This window comes from Scyliorhinus torazame, chromosome 20 (assembly GCF_047496885.1).
Source record: "Scyliorhinus torazame isolate Kashiwa2021f chromosome 20, sScyTor2.1, whole genome shotgun sequence".
Taxonomy (NCBI): Eukaryota; Metazoa; Chordata; class Chondrichthyes; order Carcharhiniformes; family Scyliorhinidae; genus Scyliorhinus; species Scyliorhinus torazame.
The window spans coordinates 26,432,088-26,452,500 of record NC_092726.1 but is presented as its reverse complement, the minus strand read 5'-3'; the positions used below and the strand labels follow the sequence as shown (position 1 = coordinate 26,452,500).

The 20,413-nt window shown below is 53.1% G+C and overlaps 2 protein-coding genes and 1 non-coding gene across 5 annotated transcripts in view; 1 reads left to right on the top strand and 2 right to left on the bottom strand.

Moving 5' to 3' along the window:
* Nucleotides 1–4,138, top strand: part of LOC140397008 (poly(ADP-ribose) glycohydrolase-like) — a 40,465-nt gene extending 36,327 nt beyond the window's left edge. For both annotated transcript variants that reach the window (XM_072486038.1, XM_072486037.1), the window contains 2 exons: nt 199–327; nt 1,281–4,138. In XM_072486038.1, the coding sequence (XP_072342139.1) occupies nt 199–327; nt 1,281–1,396 (245 nt within the window). In that variant the 3' untranslated portion in view covers nt 1,397–4,138. The remainder of the gene's footprint in view (nt 1–198; nt 328–1,280) is intronic.
* Nucleotides 4,139–10,731: 6,593 nt separating this feature from the next.
* On the bottom strand, nt 10,732–10,888 carry LOC140397630 (U1 spliceosomal RNA). The gene has a single exon (XR_011937063.1). It is a non-coding gene; the product is annotated as a U1 spliceosomal RNA (small nuclear RNA).
* Nucleotides 10,889–10,962: 74 nt separating this feature from the next.
* Nucleotides 10,963–20,413, bottom strand: part of LOC140397004 (2-oxoglutarate dehydrogenase complex component E1) — an 81,814-nt gene continuing 72,363 nt past the window's right edge. For both annotated transcript variants that reach the window (XM_072486030.1, XM_072486029.1), the window contains exons 14-20: nt 20,194–20,372; nt 19,512–19,583; nt 19,243–19,368; nt 17,912–17,984; nt 15,154–15,317; nt 14,584–14,738; nt 10,963–11,788 (exon numbers count right to left, since the gene is read on the bottom strand). In XM_072486030.1, coding sequence (XP_072342131.1) covers nt 11,665–11,788; nt 14,584–14,738; nt 15,154–15,317; nt 17,912–17,984; nt 19,243–19,368; nt 19,512–19,583; nt 20,194–20,372 — 893 coding nt within the window. In that variant the 3' untranslated portion in view covers nt 10,963–11,664. The remainder of the gene's footprint in view (nt 11,789–14,583; nt 14,739–15,153; nt 15,318–17,911; nt 17,985–19,242; nt 19,369–19,511; nt 19,584–20,193; nt 20,373–20,413) is intronic.

Genomic DNA, 20,413 nt, shown 5'->3' with positions numbered 1-20,413 from the left:
GTACCAGATAGCAGCTGCTGGTGGAGCTGCTGAGCCCTTGGAACCTTCCCGAGCTCAGCGCCGCCATCTGGTGGCACCGGAATGCAGGACGGAGCCTCCCTGAAAGGGCTTTTGAAAGAGCGGGCGGCAGCGCAGAGTTGACGGGCCTCCAACTGCGCTGAAAGGCTGACTGATTTCTCCGCCATTTTGTTTCCACAGCGCTCATTCAGCTAATGGCTGCTGCTCAGGCAGAGAGGGATGTGGTCTATTTTACTTTCGGGGACACTGCCCTCGAGGGAAGCTTACGGGAGCTGCACCAACTTTTGCAGAGGAAGGAAGTCACAGTGGGTGAGTAAGGATAAACAGAGTCAGAAACGGCCATATTATCTTGGCTGAAAGTGAGGATGCTTTGTACAAACACCGCCCCCCCCCCCCCCGACAGCGCTGCGGGGAGTACCTACACCACAGAGCCGCACCCTTTGGTAGTTCCCTCCAACGAGCCCAAATCAGTCAACCGGCTGTTCGACTGTGGGAGGCATCGCATCTGCCCGGCTTCTGCCGCTTTTTAGCCGCCGGGAAGGCGTAACGAGCGGGAATGCCAAGCCCCTCATTAAAACCAGGCGCTTGGGTGCTTGCGGAGCCGGTTTACTGAGGGCTCCGTCGACCTCGTGTGAAGGGGACCGAGGAGGAACCGCAGGTTTCGTTCCTGCTTTGCGTCGTGTTCACCAAGTTCAATCAGGCAGTTCGTGAGATTCTGGCCTTCCATTACTACACCTAATGGGTGCATGTATGTGCAGACAGAGAACAGTGGTTAGCACTGTTGCTTCACAGCGCCAGGGGACCTGGGTTCGATTCCCAGCACTGTCTGTGCGGAGTCTGCACGTTCTCCCCCGTGTCTGCGCGGGTTTCCTCCGGGCGCTCCGGTTTCCTGCCACAAGTCCCCGAAAGACGTGCTGTTAGGTGAATTGGACATTCTGAATTCTCCCTCTGTGACCCCGAACAGGCGCCGGAATGTGGCGACGAGGGGATTTTCACAGTAACTTCATTGCGGTGTTAATGTAAGCCTACTTGTGACACTAATAACGGTTATTAGTAAAAGGTAGAATCAGGCACAGACATGAAGCCCCACTCGGTCGAACAGCCTGTCAGCACTTTCTTTCCAGAGGAAGGCAGGCGGCTTTTGACCCGAAAAGGTTATCGCCCCACAAGCCTGCAGGAGAGAATAGGGGAGAGATTCTGGTCACTGTGTGACGTGAGCGAACTTTGTTGTACTTAACGTTGCTGCTTTCCCCCTCTGACAGGGCAACTTTACGAGGTTCTGGAGCGGTACTCGAGGAAGGTCTCCGGACTGAGCGAGGGCAGGGATCTCTACCAGTTCATCCTGAGCAACGTGGGCTGTTTGAAAGGACGGATCTAACCTCTGGCCAGGCCCGAGAGGACCTGTTGAACAGGAGGGCTGCACTTGGGCCGACAGAAGCTGCTTACGCTGATCGAAGAGAGGATCTAATTCACGATTCACTCCTCAAATTAATCGGGAGTCTTAAATCGGAGGCGATAGATGGATGAGGAAAACCTCGACGGTCCTTAATCATGCCTTAATGGAGACGGTATTCACAACTGGCTGAGGTGGGGCCTTACAGACAACAGATCCTGTGGGACCTTCGATATCGCTGCAAATACTTACCTTCAACTTAACTGCCTCCAATCCACTCAGTCTCTGCCTTCCAATGTTACAGAAGTTAACTGACAACTGGGTACGAGGTGGATTTAAATGAGCTAGTCACTTCACCTGCAATTTCGAACTGAGCTCTTGTTTTGTTAAAGGGGGGGGGGGGGGGGATTGGCGGGATTAAATGTGACTTTCTATCTCTTGTGCTTTTCCAAACGTAATAGCAAATAACGTAGGAGTGTTTCAGCCGTACAGTGCACCTAATCCCGGCGCAAAAAATACTTACAGCCTATCCAATTATCTGACAGCGACGGTGTAGTCGAGCAGTTAAGTGACTGCGGAAATAACAATCGCACTCTTCACTCCAACAGCATCTGCTGGTGTGGTTGGCGGACTGGAGATTTTTTTAGGGGGGGGGGGGTGCGTCCTCAAGTCGGGCTGGAATAAAACGGAGCACAACCGCCCTGGACAATGTCAACTTCTCGTGTTCCCATTAGGCACACAGTCGCCGCCCCTCCCCTGCCCGTCGCCTTGTTTGGGGAAAACAAAATGGCCGTTGAACTCGGTTGACGGGCTATTCAATCGCGAGCGCTCATGTGGGCGGCACGTTGGCGCAGTGGTCAGTACCGCCGCCTCACAGCTCCAGGGTCCCAGGTTCGATTCCCTGCTGGGTCACGGTCTGTGCGGAGTCGACACGTTCTCCCCGTGTCTGCGTGCGTTTCCTCCGGGTGCTCCGGTTTCTTCCCACAGTCCAAAGATGGGCAGGTTAGGTGGATTGGTCATACAAAATTGCCCTTTGGTGTCCAAAGATGTGCAGGTTACGTTACGGGGTTCCAGATACAGGGATCGGTGCAGACTCGATGGGCCGAATGGCCTCCGTTTCGCACTGTCCGGATGTATGGATTCTAACATGCCCGCTTGGGATGGACATCGAGGAACGTAAATTGTGGCTGATTTTCTTTCTCTTCCAGTAGGGGGGGGCACTAACTGCATCACCCTCTCTCTTGCCTTACTGAGTTCAACTGTAGAGATAGGGTGAAGTGGCTTTTGTTTTGCTAGGCCCGTGTTCTCACGCAGCATGTAAGGGCCCGTAATGAATCGAAGAATCCCTAGTGCAGAAGGCGGCTCTTCGTGTCTACACCAACCCTTCAAAAGAGCATCTTAACCCCGAGGCCTAATCCCCGTACCCTAACCTCCACATCTTTGGATCATGACCAATCCACCTAATCTGCACGTCTTTGGACTGTGGGAGGAAACCGGAGCATCCGGAGGAAACCCACGCAGAGACGGGAGAACGTGCAAACTCCACACAGACAGTGACCCAGCAGGGAATCGAACCTGGGACCCTGGGGCTGTGAAGCAACAGTCCATTGTGCCACCGCCAAGGTCTGACTGTCAATGTGAGCTGGCGCAACAGTGAGCCATCGTCATTCTAGGAGAGAAAGCCATTCAGCCCATCGAATCCTCTGTAGATCACTCCAGTCAGTCCCGCCTCCCCCTATAAATGTATTTCCCATAAGGGCCCAGTCAAATCCTTTTGAAATCATTCATCGTTTTTGCTTCCACCATCCTCAGAGGCAGCGAGTTCTAGCTCAGCGATGCCTAAACCAAAATTCTTCCTGTTATCCCCTCCTTGCCTCTTGACCAACCCTTAATTCTGTCGTCCCCCCACTCTCTGCGGAGTGACTGACATCCGGTGTGATTGAGAAGGTAGTATTTGAGACATTCCGCCCCCATTTAACCCCACCCTAATACAGGGGAGAGAACATAGAACATAACAGCGCAGTACAGGCCCTTCGGCCCTCGATGTTGCGCCGACCTGTGAAACCACTCTAAAGCCCATCTACACTATTCCTTTATCGTCCATCGAGAGCAGACTGCAAAAGGATGGCGTCCTCGGAGGTTGGACTTAAGGGTGCGGCCCAGATCAACAGGCCCCTAACGCACGTGCAGAATTTACATATGGCCAGAGAACCATTCACCGACACCGCCAAGCTCAATTGAACAGGGTTTCAGCTTGTGTGAAAGGGTCACAGTCGCTGTGTTTACGGGCCGTAACGCAGTTAACCCGTTTGATGTCGCTCTCAGAGTGATCAAGCAGTCTTGGTTCTTCTGAAGAGCAATTTGAATTTGCTCCGAGCTTTCCAGTAACCCTTGAAAGGTTCCAACAGCCCCGTCTTTCTATTTGAGCTTTACTTACCGCATTTTCCCCTCTACAAGTATACCAGCAGGGAATTCAAACCGATTGCAACAGCACTCGTTTCTTAAGTGTCATAGATCCCGGCAATCCCAGATTCCCTTAAATAGGACTCTGCATGGGTGAGCGGGAGTGAGGCGGTCACGCAGAATGCTTTAAATTTCCAAATCGACTGGATTTCAGATATAATTATGCAATTATAGAACTGACAGAAATCAAATTTGCCACGGATTGCGATTCACCGTAAGGCTCTTTTTGAAATCCTTAAATTGCATTAAAACATTTAAAGTGCTTTTCACATCTCGATATGCTTTGCAGCCAATGGAAGCACTGCTGTAATGCACAGCAAGATCCCACGCACATGGCAAACGATTTTACAACACCGCCAGAGACCCTTCGGCCCAGCGCCAAGCACCTTGTCCGAATCTCAGGGCACAGCCTCAGACTGAAGGGACGATCCTTTAAAACAGAGAATTTCTTCAGTCAGAGGGTGGTGAATCTGTGGAACTCTTTACCGCAGAAGGCTGTGGAGGCCAAATCACTGAGTGTCTTTAAGACAGAGATAGATAGGTTCTTGATTAATAAGGGGGTCAGGGGTTATGGGGAGAAGGCAGGAGAATGGGGATGAGAAAATATCAGCCGTGATTGAATGGCGGAGCAGACTCGATGGGCCGAGTGGCCTAATTCTGCTCCTATGTCTTATGATCTTATTCCCCAGCAGTCGGCCTTGTACGCTGTGGTGTTGAGTGTTCATTTTAAATGCTGCGAGGGCTGCGGCCTGCACCCTTGAGGGCTAAGAGTCCCAGTGCACAGCGCACAACTGCTCGAGTCCCGCAGAGGGGCAGGAACCAGCCGAATAAAATGGCTAGCGATAGAAGTTGTCGATCTGAAGTTGCCTCAAGTGACCTACGTTGATCAAATTCGGTGGGGGAAGTATTCAGGCACATTGGGCGGCTCACGGCTGTTTTCCCCTTTGAGAGGGGGGGGGGGGGGGGAAGAGCTGACTGGTGGTGATTGAACCAGAGGATCACCACACCTCAGGCAAGGTTGGGAAGGCCGGGCCTTCACGAATAACCTCAGCCGGTACGGGGATTGGACCCGCGATGCTGGCCTCGCTCCGCATCACGCTGTCCAGCCAACCAAGCTAAACCGGCCCCCTTACAAATGACTTGGATTAAGATGCATTGAAAATCCCGGGATGTCTGCTTAAAACACTTTCCGCAGAGATCTGCTTCCGTTCAGCATCCAACTGAGTTTCTGTTACTCCTCAATCTTCAGCCAGTCTTGACGTGGGGACAGAAGCAGCCATGATAGGGGTGGTAGATGGTTAGTGAGCAGGTTATTGCTCAGGAAGTGCCACTTGTTAGTGCTGTTGGTGACCCCTTCCATCTATTTACTCGCAACCATCAGTAAAGTGATGGAAGGGCTCATCACCCACATCATCAATTGCCACTCGCTCGGCAATATCCTCAGTTTGGGTTCTGCCAGGGTCACTCCGCTCCTGACCGCATTACAACCTTGGATCAGCCAAGACCAAGAGCTGAACTCCAGAGGTGAGAGTGACTGCCCTTGACATTAAGGCAGAGTTTAGCATTAAGGGGCCCTGGCAAAACTGGAGTCAATGGGAATCAGAGAGAAAACTCTCCGCTGGTTGGAGTCATACCCGGCACAAAGGAAGATGGTTGTGGTGGTTGGAGGTCAATCATCTCAGCTCCAGGACATCACTGCGGGAGTTCCTCGGGGTAGTGTCCTCGGCCCAACCATCTTCAGCTGCTTCATCAATGACCTTCCCTCCATCAGAAGGTCAGAAGTGGGGATGTTCGCTGATGCACAATGTTCAGCACCATTCGCGACTCCTCAGATACTGAAGCAGTCCCTGTCCCAATGCAGCAAGACCCGGACAGTATCCAGGCTTGGGCTGACAAGTGGCAAGTTACATTCGCACCACACAAGTGCCAGGCCATAACCATCTCCTACAAGAGAGGATCTAACCATCGCCCCTTGACATTCAATGTCATTACCATCGCTGAATTCCCCACATCCTGGGTGTTACCATTGACCAGAAACTGAACTGGACCCAGCCATATAAATACTGTGGCTACCAGAGCAGGTCAGAGGCTGGGAATCCTGCGGAGAGTAACTCACCTCCTGACTCCCCAAAGCCTGTCCACCATCTACAAGGCACAAGTGTGATGGAATACTCTCCACTTGCCTGGATGAGTGCAGCTCCCAACAACACTCAAGAAGCTCGACACCATGCAGGACAAAGCAGCCCCGCTTGATCGGCACCCCATCCACAACATTCACTCCTTCCACCGCCGACGCACAGTGGCAGCCGTGTGTACCATCTACAACAGGGTTTTTCAAAGGTCGCGAGTGGGTGTTTGGGGCGGGGGGGGGGGGGGGGAAGCAATGTGTCGCACCCTTCCCGCGGCCATTGCTACCAGCTTTTAAGTTGAGAATGTCGCCCACTACTGCCTTTTAAAGGAGAAAGAATGATGCTGTATGCAGTCTTCCAGCCAGAAGTGGCAGTAGTGAGCACGTCACGCTCCCTGCACACACACACTTGACGTAAAGCGCCCACCACGTACGTGCTTTTGGCGTCAAATCGTCGAGAGCTGCTTCCATTTTCTAGCTGCTGGCAAGAGGGCTGTGAAGATGGATCTTTTGCTACTGGTAAGAGACGGCCAGGGACACCAATAGGCAGTGTACTTACTGGACAGGTTCTCACAACAGAATCTGCTGGAGAGAGCTGCTCAGGAGAGTCGAGCGCAGGGCAGTGCTAGCGTTCGCTCTTTTCAGAGCTCCAGTGCCTCTCGTTAACAGCCTACAAAGAAAGTTAACTCGCGAACAAAGCAGTATAACGATGATTTCTTGAGGTATGGTTTTGTCAATTGCGTAAAAAGGATGCAAAGCCCATGTGTGTTATATGCAGGGAAGTACTGGCAAATGAGATTTTGAAAGAGAAGTGGTGGGTGAAAAATTGCTTTTGAGGGTGAGACCCCAGAGTTAGTTATTAACTTACCGCCGACTCCAAATAAAAAGACTTCGCCGCTGTACCTGACCTGTAATACCACATTACAAACACCCCAAACGTCCACGGGGCTGTCAGCATTCTGGAGTCGCATCCCCCAGGAGAATCCAGTGCTGAGTAAAACAAGTATTTTGTTGCTATTGCCCATCGGGTTGACATGTGCGAGGTGGGATTTTCCGCTCAAACAAAGATGAAGGCGGCACAAAGGAACAGGCTGAAGTCTGCCTCGCCTCCTGGGAACCTGATCCCAGTGAGAATGTGAGGACCGAGTAGATTCCCCTTTTCGCTTCAAAGGTAGGCGAACGTGGGTCGCGAAGGTCAGCGGTTGATAAAAGTGGGTCCCGGGGGAAAAAAACGTTTGAAAAACCCTGATCTACAAGATGCACTGCAGCAACTCTCCAAGCCTCCTTCGACAGCACCTTCCTTTTGCTTTTTAAATTTAGAGAACCCAATTCATTTTTTCCAATTAAGGGGCAATTTAGCGTGGCCAATCCACCTACGCTGCACATCTTTGGGTTGTGGGGGCGAAACCCAGGCAGACACGGGGAGAATGAGCAAACTCCACACGGACAGTGACCCAGAGCCGGGATCGAACCTGGGACCTCGGCGCCGTGAGGCAGCAGGGCTAACCCACTGCGACACCGTGCTGAAGCAGCAGTACTAACCACTGCGCCATTGTGCTGCCCCCGACAGCACCTTCCCAACCCACAACCTCTACCATCTGCAGGGGCAGCAGATACCTGGGATCCCCATCCCCTCCAAGTCACTCACCACCCCGACTTGGAAATATATCGGCCGTTCCTTCACTGTCGCTGGGTCAAAATCCTGGAACTCGCTCCCTAACAGCACAGTGGGTGCACCTACACCATGTGGACTGCAGCGGCTCAAGGCGGCGGCTCACCGCCACCTTCTCAAGGGGCAATTGGGGACAGGCAATAAACACTGGCCGAGCCCCCATCCTTCGAATTAACGCGAACAAAATTTAAAAGGCCCTGACGTACAGCAGATCGGTGACTAAATGCGGCGGTTTTCATAGAGGGCCAGGAATTCCTGCTTAATGATACGTACGAGTGTGTTGGCAACGGGATCCTGCCTACCCAAATCTTCAATGGATGTTCCGTAGTAGAGTAGGAGTGCCCGTAAATCATTTTGAGATTCTTCCCTTGCTCTGACCAATAGGTCAGTTTGCGCCAGGCCACGGGCAGTTTGGCTGAATTCCGATGAAAGGCAGGGGTCATAGTCACAGGTCAGAAGTTCACATTTCCCACCGCTACTAGGCCAAGCACAGCCCCCTTTTCATTGGCATTACCCCCTCTCTTTCAAATTCTCCGCCTTTAAACACATTACAATGCCATCGTTCATATACCACCCACATTTCCTGGCTCCCTCTCCTCTCCAGGTCCCCCTTAGTGAGGGCGCTTTTCATGTCGTCCACTGCTCCAGAACCCTGGCATGTGTTGTACTTGGCTATCCCTTCCCTGCTCTAGAACACTGGCTCTTGACAACCCCGCCCTCGCCTGTTCTGGAACAATGCCACATTCCACCTGACCTCTCCCTGCCCACTCCAGAACAATGGCTCATTCCACTTGCCCTCTCCAGAACAATGGCACATTCCACCCGACCTCTCCCTGCCCACTCCAGAACAATGGCTCATTCCACTTGCCCTCCCCCCTCTCTAGAAAATGGCTCATTCCACACCCTCCCCGCCCTCTCTAGAACAATGGCACATTCCACCTGACCTCTCCCTGCCCACTCCAGAACAAAGGCTCATTCCATTTGCCCTCCCCCGCCCTCTCTAGAACAATGGCACATTCCACCCAATCTCGCCCTGCCCACTCCAGAACAAAGGCTCATTCCATTTGCCCTCCCCCACCCTCTGTAGAACAATGGCACATTCCACCCAACCTCTCCCTGCCCACCAGAACAATGGCTCATTCCACCTGACCTCTCCCCCTCCACTCTAGACCATTGATGCACGCCACTCTCCATCTTGCTGCCAGATCTAGAACGATGGTTCATTCCACGCACCCTCGACCTGCCCTGGAGCAATGGCTCATTCCACCTGTGGTGCATTCTACTGGGCCATTCTTCCTCGTCCACTCTAGAACAATGGGGCATTCCACCCGCCCCGCTCCAAAACAAAGGTGCATTCCACACTCCCTCTCCTCACACACTGTAGACCCGTAAGATACTCCACTTTCCACCCACTCTACAAAAATGGCTCAATCCAGTCGCCCTCTCCTGCCTGCTTTAGAACAATGGAGCATTCCACTTGCCCTCTCTAAAACAGGGGCTCATGCCATTGCGAGCTCTAGAACAATCGCTCATTCTACATGTCCTCTCTCCACCAGCTCTAGAACAATGGATCGTTCCATGCACCCTCTCCCAGTCCTAGAACACATTCCACTCGCCCTCTCCAGAATGACTTATTCCACGTGCCCTCTTCCCCCACACCTGCTCTGAAACAACATTGCATTCCACTTGCACCTCCGGATGTATCTACTTGCCCACTACCCTGCCACCTCTAGAGCGGCTCATTCCACTTATCTGCTCTCGAACAATAGCGCATTCCACCTGCCCGCTTCCTGTCTGATCTAGAACAATGGCACAGTCCACTTTCCCTCCACAATGGCCTAGCCCACTCACTACCTGCTCTGGAACAATGACGTAGCCCAATCACCCTTTCCCTGCCCACTCTAGAACAATGGCTAATTCTACCTGCCTTCTACAGAACAATAGTGCATTCCACCTGTCCTCTCCCTGCTCGTTCAAGAACAATGGCGTATTTCATTCCCCCTCTAGCGGCCCGCCCTAGAACGATTGCTCATTCCACTTGCCCTCTCCTAACCGGCTCTCGAACAATGCCTCATTCCAGAAGACTACCTCATTCCACCTGCCCTCTCTAGAAGTGGTTCATGCCACTTGCCCGCTCTAGAACAATTGCTCATTCCACTTGCCCTCTCTCTGCCTGCTCTTGAACAGGGCACATTTCACCTGCCATTTCCCTACCCTTTCTAGAACAGCTCATTCCACTTGCCCCTCCCAGCTCTAGAACAATTGACTCATTTCTACCTGTTTAAGATTAACGGTGCAATCCACTTGCCCACACTAGAACAATGGTCCATTCCACATGACCCCTCTCTGCTTTATAATGGAGCATTCCTTTCTCCCTCCTTGATCCAGACCAATGGTGCATTCCAGTTGCCCACCATAGAATGGCAAGTTACACCTGGCCTCTCTCGCACAAAGGTACATTCCACACACCCTTGAACATTAGTGCATCGCATTCACTCTCTTCCCGCCCATTCACTAACAATGGTGCATTCCACTCGCCCTCTCGAGAACAATGGCGTACTCCATTTGCCCTCTCCCACCTGCTCTAGAACACATTCCACGTCCCCTCTTCCCCAACTGCTCTAGAACAATGGCACACTCCACTTTCCCTACTCCAGAACGGATTATTCCACTTGCTCCCTCCCCCACCTGCTGGAGAACGGCGCATTCCACATTTCCCTCTCCTTGCTCTAGAACGACGGATCATCCCATGTGCCCTTTCCCTACTCTAGAACAATGGTGCATCCCACGGTCCCTGCTCGAGAACGGATCATTCCACGTGCCCTCCAACTGCTCTAGAACGGTGCCTTCCACTTGCCTGCCCCAGAACAATGGCTGATTCCACGTGCCCTCTCCTGGCTTGCTCTAGAACACACGGTCCGCTTTCCCCTCTCACTCTAGAACAATGGTGCACCCCACTCGCGCTCCCCCCTCTCCAGAGAACCTGACGCAACTCAACCTTCGCTTTTTTCTTCTGCTGACCATGTTGACAGCTAAACACTACTTTTAATTATAAATCAGGGGAGAGCGTGAACAAAGTCCCCCACTACCACAAATTTTGCAGTCGGGTGTCCCGCATTTGGGAACATTGCAGGCGTCAGCACACCCGAAGTGCTAGCCTCGTCCTGGGCGAACCACCCTCTTGATGATGGTTTCGCCCCTGCCAGGTAAACCTTAGCTCAAGGCACAAGAGGAAGAGGCCACAAGATGGCTGACCCGCAGCGAGTTGCAAAGCAAAACCAAAAAGTGTTGCACGAGGAGAACGTCTTTTTATTGATGGAGCTTTATAGTCAGTTGAAAACTTTTTATTTGTACCAAAATAAATAAATCAGCTTTTCCTACCGCGCATTCTCAAGAAGTGGTCACCGAGAGAAAGCTCTTCCACAGATTGGGGAGTGAAAATATCGTCGTCTTGACTTTGGCACAGGCCGAAAGTGCAATGCCTTCTCCCAAAGTTAACCGCTTTAAACAACTCATGTAGCAGTGGAGAGGAGGGTGGGGGGTTGGGGGTGGGCGTGGTGTGGCGGGGCAGGGATTGGGATGTGTCAGGAAGTTAAAATCGCAAAGCGAGCCAGCCAGCCATCGAGCGGGAGTTAGCCCACGGCTAGTTCGGAAATAGAAAAATTCCTTATTCACAAAATTTACAAACCACACCTTATTACTTCGACTGCTCGATTAAGTTAAACAATACGTTAAAAAGTGGAGGGGGGTGAAGCTAAAGCACATCAGTGGGCTGTTTTATACATAGTTCTCTTCTGCTTCATAATTCCTGTATTGAATCGAGGTATTTTTTTTTTCTTTTTTTTTCGTAGCTCTATCTGAAATAAATGCTGCAGATACAAGCCTCTCACCCAGTTGTCCAAGTTAGAGCTCAGCAGCATGCACAGCCTAGTCCCGAGAGCAAGGACGGAAGATGAAGGGGCAGACGGCGAGTGAATCCAAGGCCTGTTCTTAAACGCCCAGGTTCTTGAAGGCGTCCAGGTTGAAGCTCGTCTCTAGGAACCTCTTCAGCTCTTGCAAGTGGGTATTCTTGTTACCCGTGGCTGGGGCGGAGGCCGGCTCACGGCCAGAATACCTGCAGGAGACAGAGAGGCCATCAGTCGGACAGGTACCTTGAGCTGACCGAGCTGGTGGGCCGTCATTCACCTCTGGCTAGTGAATGAAGCTCGACAATCAACCCAGGCCCAAAACGAGACAGAGAAGGGAGGTGACCCCAGCCCTTCTTGAATTGCCCGCCGGGGAGACCCCATAGTTTTCCCTCCCTGTGCAATTGTTTATACCGGCGTTTTGACTGGACTACTCTCTCTGGAGTTGTGAAGAAACAACTAAATGTGTTGGTTTTGACTGCCAGCTTTGGCACAATAGTTGCCAATCTGATGGACGAGGTTTTTGAGGCCTGGTCCAAGGCCTTTGTTTGAAACTTGAGGCTTACAGTGCAGTGCTGAGGGAGTGCTGCACTGTCGCAAGTGCCGACTTTTATAATCTTTATTAGTGTCGCAAGTCGGCTTACATTAACACTGCAATGTGAAGTTATTGCGGAAATCCCTTAAGTCTACACACTCCGGCGCCTGTTCGGGTCACAGAGGGAGAATTCAGAATGTCCAATTCACCTAACAAGCATGTCTTTCGGGACTTGTGGGAGGAAACCGGAGGACCCGGAGGAAACCCACGCAGACACGGGGAGAACGTGCAGACTTCGCACAGACAGTGACCCAAGCCGGGAATCGAACCTGGGACCCTGGTGCTGTGAAGCAACAGTGCTAACCACTGTGTTACCGGGCCACCCTAGCTGCTGTTTCCATGACAACGGTGACTCCATTTGAACACATGCCAAGGAGATGACCAGTGATAGACAAATCTCCCTTATTTGAAGCTATTTTTCACTTCTACCTCCTCTATCCTATATACTACCAGACTCGCTCTCAGTCACTTATTTTCACCGGAGAACAGTTTGTGTTTCTCCAGCTAGCCCGCATAGTCCCTTTTGTTACCACAGATTCGCTCAGTAGCTCTTCCCCATGAACTGGTGTGGAAAGTTGACAACAATGTGGAAGGCTGTAGTGTAAGACGAATTGGCTCTCCCCTGGCACACTCGGTGATTATAGCTCAGCTCTATCTTACCGCTGATCGGTGCACCATCGGAATTGAACACAGTTCACTTAAAAAGCTCCTTCCCCGCCACCCTTCTTACTGGCTATGGGCTAATAGCTGACCCTCAGCTGGCCTTCAATTCACTCCTCGGGTTCACAGAATTCCAGGCACAGAAATGGACAACTATCGCAAAGGCCCCCCCGAATTGTGAGGGACGCTCTTCGGACAGAACACAGCGAGTCGGAACTCTATTTAACGACAGTTGCTATGCCTGGTCTGGTTAATGTTCAGTCTTGATGCCCCAACCTTCTCCCTGCTTGAGGAGTACCAGATCGGGAAGCACAGGTTGTAAATCCTGCTTTAGGTGCTAGCTGGCGAGGGTTAATCATGCATCTTCCTCGCCCGCCTCCTCGCTGCTGGGTTTTCAACCAGTCATGGAGTCAAATCTTTCCCCCACACAGATTAAACACAAGCACTTCTCATAATAGGCCTGCATAAGGGGCAGCACGGTGACGCAGTGGGTTAGCACTGCTGCCTCTCGTGCCGAGGTCCCAGGTTCGATCCCCGCTCTGGGTCACTGTCCGTGTGGAGTTTGCACATTCTCCCGGTGTTTGCGTGGGTTTCGCCCCCACAACCCAAAGACGTGCAGGGTCGGTGGATTGGCCACGTTAAATTGCCCCTTCATTGGACAAATGAATTGGGTACTCTAAATTTATTATTAAAAAAAAAAATTAAAAAAAAATAGGCCTGCATAGTTTGGGGGGGGGGGGGGGGGGGGGGGGTGTCTTTCCAAGTGGTTCCAATATGGATGATAATGGTATAGTGCAGGTTAGATGGCTTTTGTTTCGGTGCAACATCGTGGGCCGAAGGGCCTGTACTGCGCTGTATTGTTCTATGTTCTATGGTCCATGAAATGCTTGCGAACACGGACAGTGACCCGGGGCCGGGATTCAAACCCGGGTCCTCAGCGCCGTAGTCCCAGTGCTAACCACTGTGCCACTTGCCGCCCCGTAATGTTTTGTTTTACATCGGCGCTTTATTAGGCAAACGTACTGAGGGATATGGGGGCACGAGCAGGCATTTAGCTCAGAGACCAGTCCCGATCGCATCGTGTATGGCAGAACACACTGGAGGGGCAGAATGGCATCGAGGGAGGCACGGTAGCACAGTGGTTAGCACAGTTGCTTCACAGCGCCAGGGTCCCAGGTTCGATTCCCGGCTTGGCTCACTGTCTGTGCGGAGTCGGCACGTTCTCCCCGTGTCTGCGTGGGTTTCCTCCGGGTGCTCCGGTTTCCTCCCACAGTCCGAAGACGTACAGGTTAGGTGGATTGGCCACGATAAATTGCCCCTTAGTGACCAAAAAGGTTGGGTTGGGTGGGGTTACAGGGATAGGGTGGGGGTGTGGGCTTACGTCGGGGTGCTCTTTCCAAGGGCCGGTGCAGAATCGATGGGCCGAATGGCCTCCTTCTGCACTGTAATGTCTGTGATCTACGACTGTTTCAAAGATGCGAGCTGGAAATGTGGTGCGGGCGTCACATGCAATGCGGAGAGTCGCGCTCTGGAGAAGGAGGCGAGCAGGGAGCCAATGGAAAGACTCATGGTTCCCGAGGCTGGTGGGGACTGAACGATTCAATTGAGGGTACATGTGCTTTACGGTCGAGCGCGTTGCATTGTTAGGATCCCCCCTCAATTTTTAGTGAAGCTTTTTTTTTCCACCTTGGCACTCCATCCCTCCCCTGCGCACCAAGCGGGCAGGGTTAAGCGCTACGCCTTACTCACCAGACGGGCCGCTCGCGTCGGGTGGTGGCACGGATGCGGGGCTTGACGTACTCGTAGTAACCCTGATTTTTATGCTCCTCCTGGCACCAGAGAAGCTCGGCGTTGGGGTACTTCCTCGCCTCTTGTTCCACCACATCGAACGGGAAGGGAGAGAGCTGGAGGGGTGGGGGTGGGGGGGCGAAAACAAGGCCCGACATGGTGAGGCTCCAGAGAGCGTTGGTCCCAAACCATTTACCCCTACCACCTTCCGCCCTCAGCCCCCAAACTTTATAGCAAAAGGTGACAAGGGAAAGGGGGGGGGGGTGATCCTGCGACACGGGACGGAGCAGACTCGACGGGCAGAATGGCCTACATCTGCTCCTGTGTGTTTTACAAAAGGAAACGGGGAGAGAGGGGGCCACAAAAAATATCCTTGTCTGGTGTCCAGCGAGTGCTGGGAGGCGACTTAACACGGGGAGTTATTCTGGCCTCGGGATTGGGTTACAGGGGTAGTATGGGTGGGGAGTCACCACAGCACCAGAACCGTAGCCGCTGTCTCTAGCTCAGAAGGGAGTCCCCTCTCATGCTCACCTGCTCCAGTCTAGTGATGGCCACCTCGGCTTCCAGCTCCCTAGTCTTGCGCTCTTTTGCCAGCTCATAGTATACTTTACCAGTACAGAACAGCACCCTCTTAACCTGCTCTGGCTTCTCGGCTGCAGGCCCATCCTCCGGAATTCCACGCAGGAATTCTGTACCTGGAAGCGAGAGGGGGAAGGGGGAAAAGAAAAGGCCGTCAACATCTATATTTTCAGGAGGTAGAGACACCTATGCCTCGCTTTGTGCTTCCCAAAGCCCCTGACAATATTGCGGCAAGCGATCAGTCTCCATGCCCAGGGGTGTGAGGGGAACATGGTTTACTGTGAGGGTCAACATGGCTCACCCCTAACGCCGTGCGAACAGATAGCCACTTCCCAGCAGAGCGCAGTGGACAGTGCCGAGATTCAACCCTTTCCCTGACTCACGGGCACTGAAACGGAAGCCCTCCAACCATTGGCGACCAGAGTTTGAAACGGATGTTTTCACAATTAAGGGGCAATTTGGCGTGGCCAATCCACCCACCCTGCACATCTTTTTGGGTTGTGGGGGTGAGACCCACGCAGACACGGGGAGAAAGTGCAAACTCCACATGGAGAGTGATGTTAAAGAATGGGTTAAGAGACATTTCAATTAGATGTTTCATTGATGTTAAGTATCCAATAATTGACACTGATATGGAAAGGGGTTGCAGGTGGCTCTTGGGGCATGTGATGTGGTGGTAGAGTTTTGTATTGAGAATGTTCAAGGAAAATAAAGGTGTTTGTGAAAAGGAGCAGAACTTTTTTTTAAAAATATAAATTTAGAGTACCCAATTAATTTTTTCCAATTAAGGGGCAATTTAGCGTGGCCAATCCACCTAGCCTGCACATCTTTGGGTTGTGGGGGTGAGACCCACGCAGACACGGGGAGAATGTGCAAACTCCACATGGACGGTGACCCGGGGTCGGGATCGAACCTGGGACCTCGGCGACGTGAGACAGCAGTGCTAACCACTGCGCCACCGTGCTGCCCTTGAATGGGAGATCTTTCCTCGCTTCGGTCAGGGGTCCACAACACAAAAGCTAGGAGCAGGAGTGGGCCTATCGGCTCCTCGATAAGATGATGGCTGATTGGATTGTGGACATAAACCCCCTTCGGACCTCTGGGGTTAAGATTCACTGGCTCGGTCCGAGCATACAGGCAGACGCTTCCGAGACGCGTGATGACGGCTGATCAGAGATTTGGGGGGGGGGGCGCTGGAATGGATCTGTATCTGTGATTTCTGCACTGCCAGTGCTTCGGAGAGGAGCAGGATAAACAGGTCGGGAGAGGCACTGGGGTTAGCACTGCTGCCTCACAGCGCAGGGTCCCGGGTTCGATCCTGGCCTCGTGTGACTGCCTGTGTGCCACGCTCTCCCCCGTGTGCGCGTGGGTTTCCTCCGGGTGCTCCGGTTTCCTCCCACAGCCCAAAGATGTGCAGGTTAGGTGGGGCTACGGGGATGGGGGCGGCGGGGGAATGGGCCTAGGTTAGGGTGCTCTCTTGGAGGGTCGGTGCAGACCCCACTGGGCCGATTGGCCTCCTTTAGTTTGAACCAGAGCCAAGATAAAATGGACAAGGAACTGACCCAAAGCAGCAGCGGGCACGCCCGAATCTTAGCGGGTTGTCTCGGAGACATTCCGATCCGGCCAGGGAGCCAGAGGTTTTAAAAAAAAGAGTTTATGTTGCTTTGAAGAATCTGAAAATACCATGGCGATTGGACAAGGCTTTACTGTACAGCCGTTTCTTAGCCAGTTGTGGCGTCTTGCACCTTTAGGCTTTGACAGGACCTCAGAGCTGTCATCGGGATGGGCTACCGCCTCATTTCCAGATGTCCTTTCCCCGTCCCACTTTGAACCCCATGCCTGTTCCCGCTCTTTCCTTCCTCAGCCCAGTGCTTTCCAACCTGTTTTTTGGTGACGGGACCCTGTTCCCCTCCCTCAATAAAGCTACGATGAGAACAGGGTAACAGCACGATTGAACAAATTAATTAAAACGATGAATCATCATCATGAAGAATCTTTGCATCAAACGCAAAAATATAGCGTATAAAATTAAGATCCAGTGTATATCTGATGTATTCTGGATTGTACATTGGTAGCATAATCGGACTTTCATTTTAACTTTCTGCGAAAATTCCCCGGTACAATTTTCAAATGATTGGAAAATCGCGCGGAACCCTTCAGGGAACTCTTGGGTTCCGGGGGAAATCGGGTTGAAAGAGACAGTCCTAGTCCCAGGCAGCACGGACTGCAGAGATCCTCTCCCATCCGCTCTACGAACAACCGTGCAAAAGTCAATCGGGCGGAGCTGATGGATCTCCTCCCACCACCGGGGGGCACTGCACAAGGGACTGTGTTGCAAACACCAATGGCGGCGGCAACAGGGGGGGGGGCGTGGAGATTGGATAAAGGATAGCCAGGAGAAAAGATGCTAGAAGTCAGGGAAGCCTTGTAGCCAGGAAACGATCGCTCTTCCTTCCATCAATCCACTAACTCCATTTCTAAAGTAGCGGCAAGGGCCTAAAATGGAGCCTGGTCCCAGGAACGGCGCACCTCTACCACGGTGTTGCCCAAGACAACACGACGAGGCCGGCGGCGGTTAGCCACGTTTTGAAGGATGCTCAAGTGACGATCGGAGGGGCCGTCGCTGCTGGCAGTGGGGGGGAGGGAGGGTTTTCAGGGCAAGGGGACAGGAGGCAGTGAGGGGATTCCCCTCGTCGCCACGCCAACCTACCTGGCAGCATCACGTCAAAGCTGGATTTTGCCTCGGGATGTCGCAGCAACGATTTGGGGGTGAAGACAATCAGCTGAAATTGAAAGCACGGGAATTAGTTTGGCTGCTGATGGACAGTTAGGACCTTTAACGGAACACGGGATCCAGCGAGGAACCCTCCCTCGGAGAGAGCAAACATCAGAAGGCCGCTTCCGAGGAGGGAGGCTCTTACGGTTCATCCAACACCGTCGACCTTCTCCTTAATCGTTGGGTTGTCCAAATAAGGGGCATTTCCAGGGCGCGACCAGTCCCTCAAAACGGGCACCCGAGCCACACTTGTGCTCCTAATGTCTACTTGCGACCTGGTCCAGTTTGAATCGAGAGAGCCCGGGCACCTCCTGGGGCTCCGGGGGCCAGAGGCTATTTTTGCACCAACCAAATCCGCAGCAATGCAGAACAGAAATGTCTACGTTGTCCCACGTCACTCCACTCTGGCAGAGTAAATCAACCTTTGTGCACTGGAGCAAAGCCCAGGGCCCCCATCAGCCCTCTTTTTCCTGCCCTATTGTTTCGCCATCTTAGAACGAGGCCAGGCAGACAGAAACGGACAATGAAAGGAAATGGGGAGCAGGATTATTTCGGAAGCCGTTTCCCTTCGGATTAAAAAAAAAAAATCTTTCTCGGGATGTGGGCGCCGCTAGCTGGGCCAGCAGTTTATTGCCCGTCCCGAATTCTCCCTTCATAAGATACAGGAGCAGAATGAGGCCATTGGGCCCGTCGAGTCTGCTCCACCATTCTATCAGGGCTGGTCCCATCCTGGCCTCAACTCCACCGTCCTGCCCGTTCTCCACAACCCTTCGCCCCATTACCAATTAGAAATGTTCCCAGTTTGCCTCTCCTCTTCACACCTCTGCAAGGAGGTTTGTACCTGGGTCAGGGCGCCTCGCCGTAACTCTGCTGTGAATATCCAGAGGCCCCAGACTATTTGTTCTGGCGACGCGGGTTCAAACCCCACCCCGGCGGAACTTAAATTCAACAAATAAATCTGGCATGGAAAGCTACTCTCAATAACGGCGACCAGGACAACCATCGGCGATGGTCGTTAACTCCATCTAGCTTACTTCAGGGAAGAAAACTTCCCGTCCTTGGGTTACCCGTGAGCCTTTGGGCGACTCTCCTCTCTGAAATGGCCGCCAAGCAAGCCCTCCCCCCCTGAAATGGCCGCCAAGCAAGCCCTCCCCCCCTGAAATGGCCGCCAAGCAAGCCGCCCCCCCGCTGGGAAACGATGCACCGCGGAGAGGAGGGGAACCGGAATAACAGGGAAGCGCGGACAGGGCCGAGGCTGCACTGACCGGCTTCCTGAAGGGCAGCAGTATCTGTCTTCTCAGCACGTGGAAGTAATTCGCGGGCGTGGAGCAATTGACAACAATCCAGTTTGCGTCGTACAGCTGCTGCACCGCAAAGTCATCGGTCAGTTTCTGGAGGATGGCGGGTGGGGGGGGGGAAATAAGAAAAGACACGGGGCAAAGGTTAGTGCAATCCCACAATAGCACGCTGCCCAACACGCCCCCCCCCCCACCGCTGCCGGCGGGGCTGCCCCACAATATCCTTCAGCGCTCACCGGAACAATGTCGGGATCATCGTTGCACATCTGCAGGAATCGCTCGGGTCTGGCGGACGAATGTTCCGGCCCCTGTAACCATCACAAGAGCCGTGAGTCATTTACAGCTTCACCACAAACCTGCTGCGGAATGAAGGGTTCGGAGGAGGAAGGCGGGCGGGCGTCCACGCGGAGCGCCCTGCGGCCCGCCGGTGTCAGGCAGGAAGCGCGGCAGCCATTTTGCGCGCAGCAAAATCCCACATCATAGCAAATCCTCAATAACCACCCGGATGAGCTGCGGGTTGTGATGTCGATTGGGGGGATTGGCTGAGGACACGGGGGGGGGGCGGGGGGGGGGGGCACGCTCGCAGAATGCCCGTGTCCCGGAGGGGAGGAGCAGTCCTCTTCGCCCCAGGGAGGGAGGGGGAGGTGGGGGGGATTCTTTAAAAATTCTGGGATCAGTTTTTCTTTCCATCAAGTCTGGGTAAAATATCACTTTCTCAGGCAACTGCCAAGACGGCCTCAGTGGCGGGCCTCTCGCTGATACCCAAAGGGGCAGAAGATTCCGTGGCTAGGGTCACTTCTGTCGATACGCTGGGTTTCCTGACCACACGAGAGCTTAAGCGCCGCGTCGCGACCAACGCGGAACTTATTCAGAATCCTCTCCCGAGATAGCCGCCCCCCGCGGGGAAAGGGGTCTTACCATTCCTTCCATGCCGTGGGGAAGCAGCAGGACGATTCCATTCTGTCGCACCCACTTGGCCTGGCCCGGGCTGATGAACTGATCGATGATGCACTGGGCGGTGTTGTGGAAGTCGCCAAACTGGGCCTCCCACAGAACCAACGCATTGGGACTGGCCATTGCAAAGCCCAGCTCGAAACCTGCGGACAGAAAGTCAGGCAGTGCACCAAACAATGCAAAG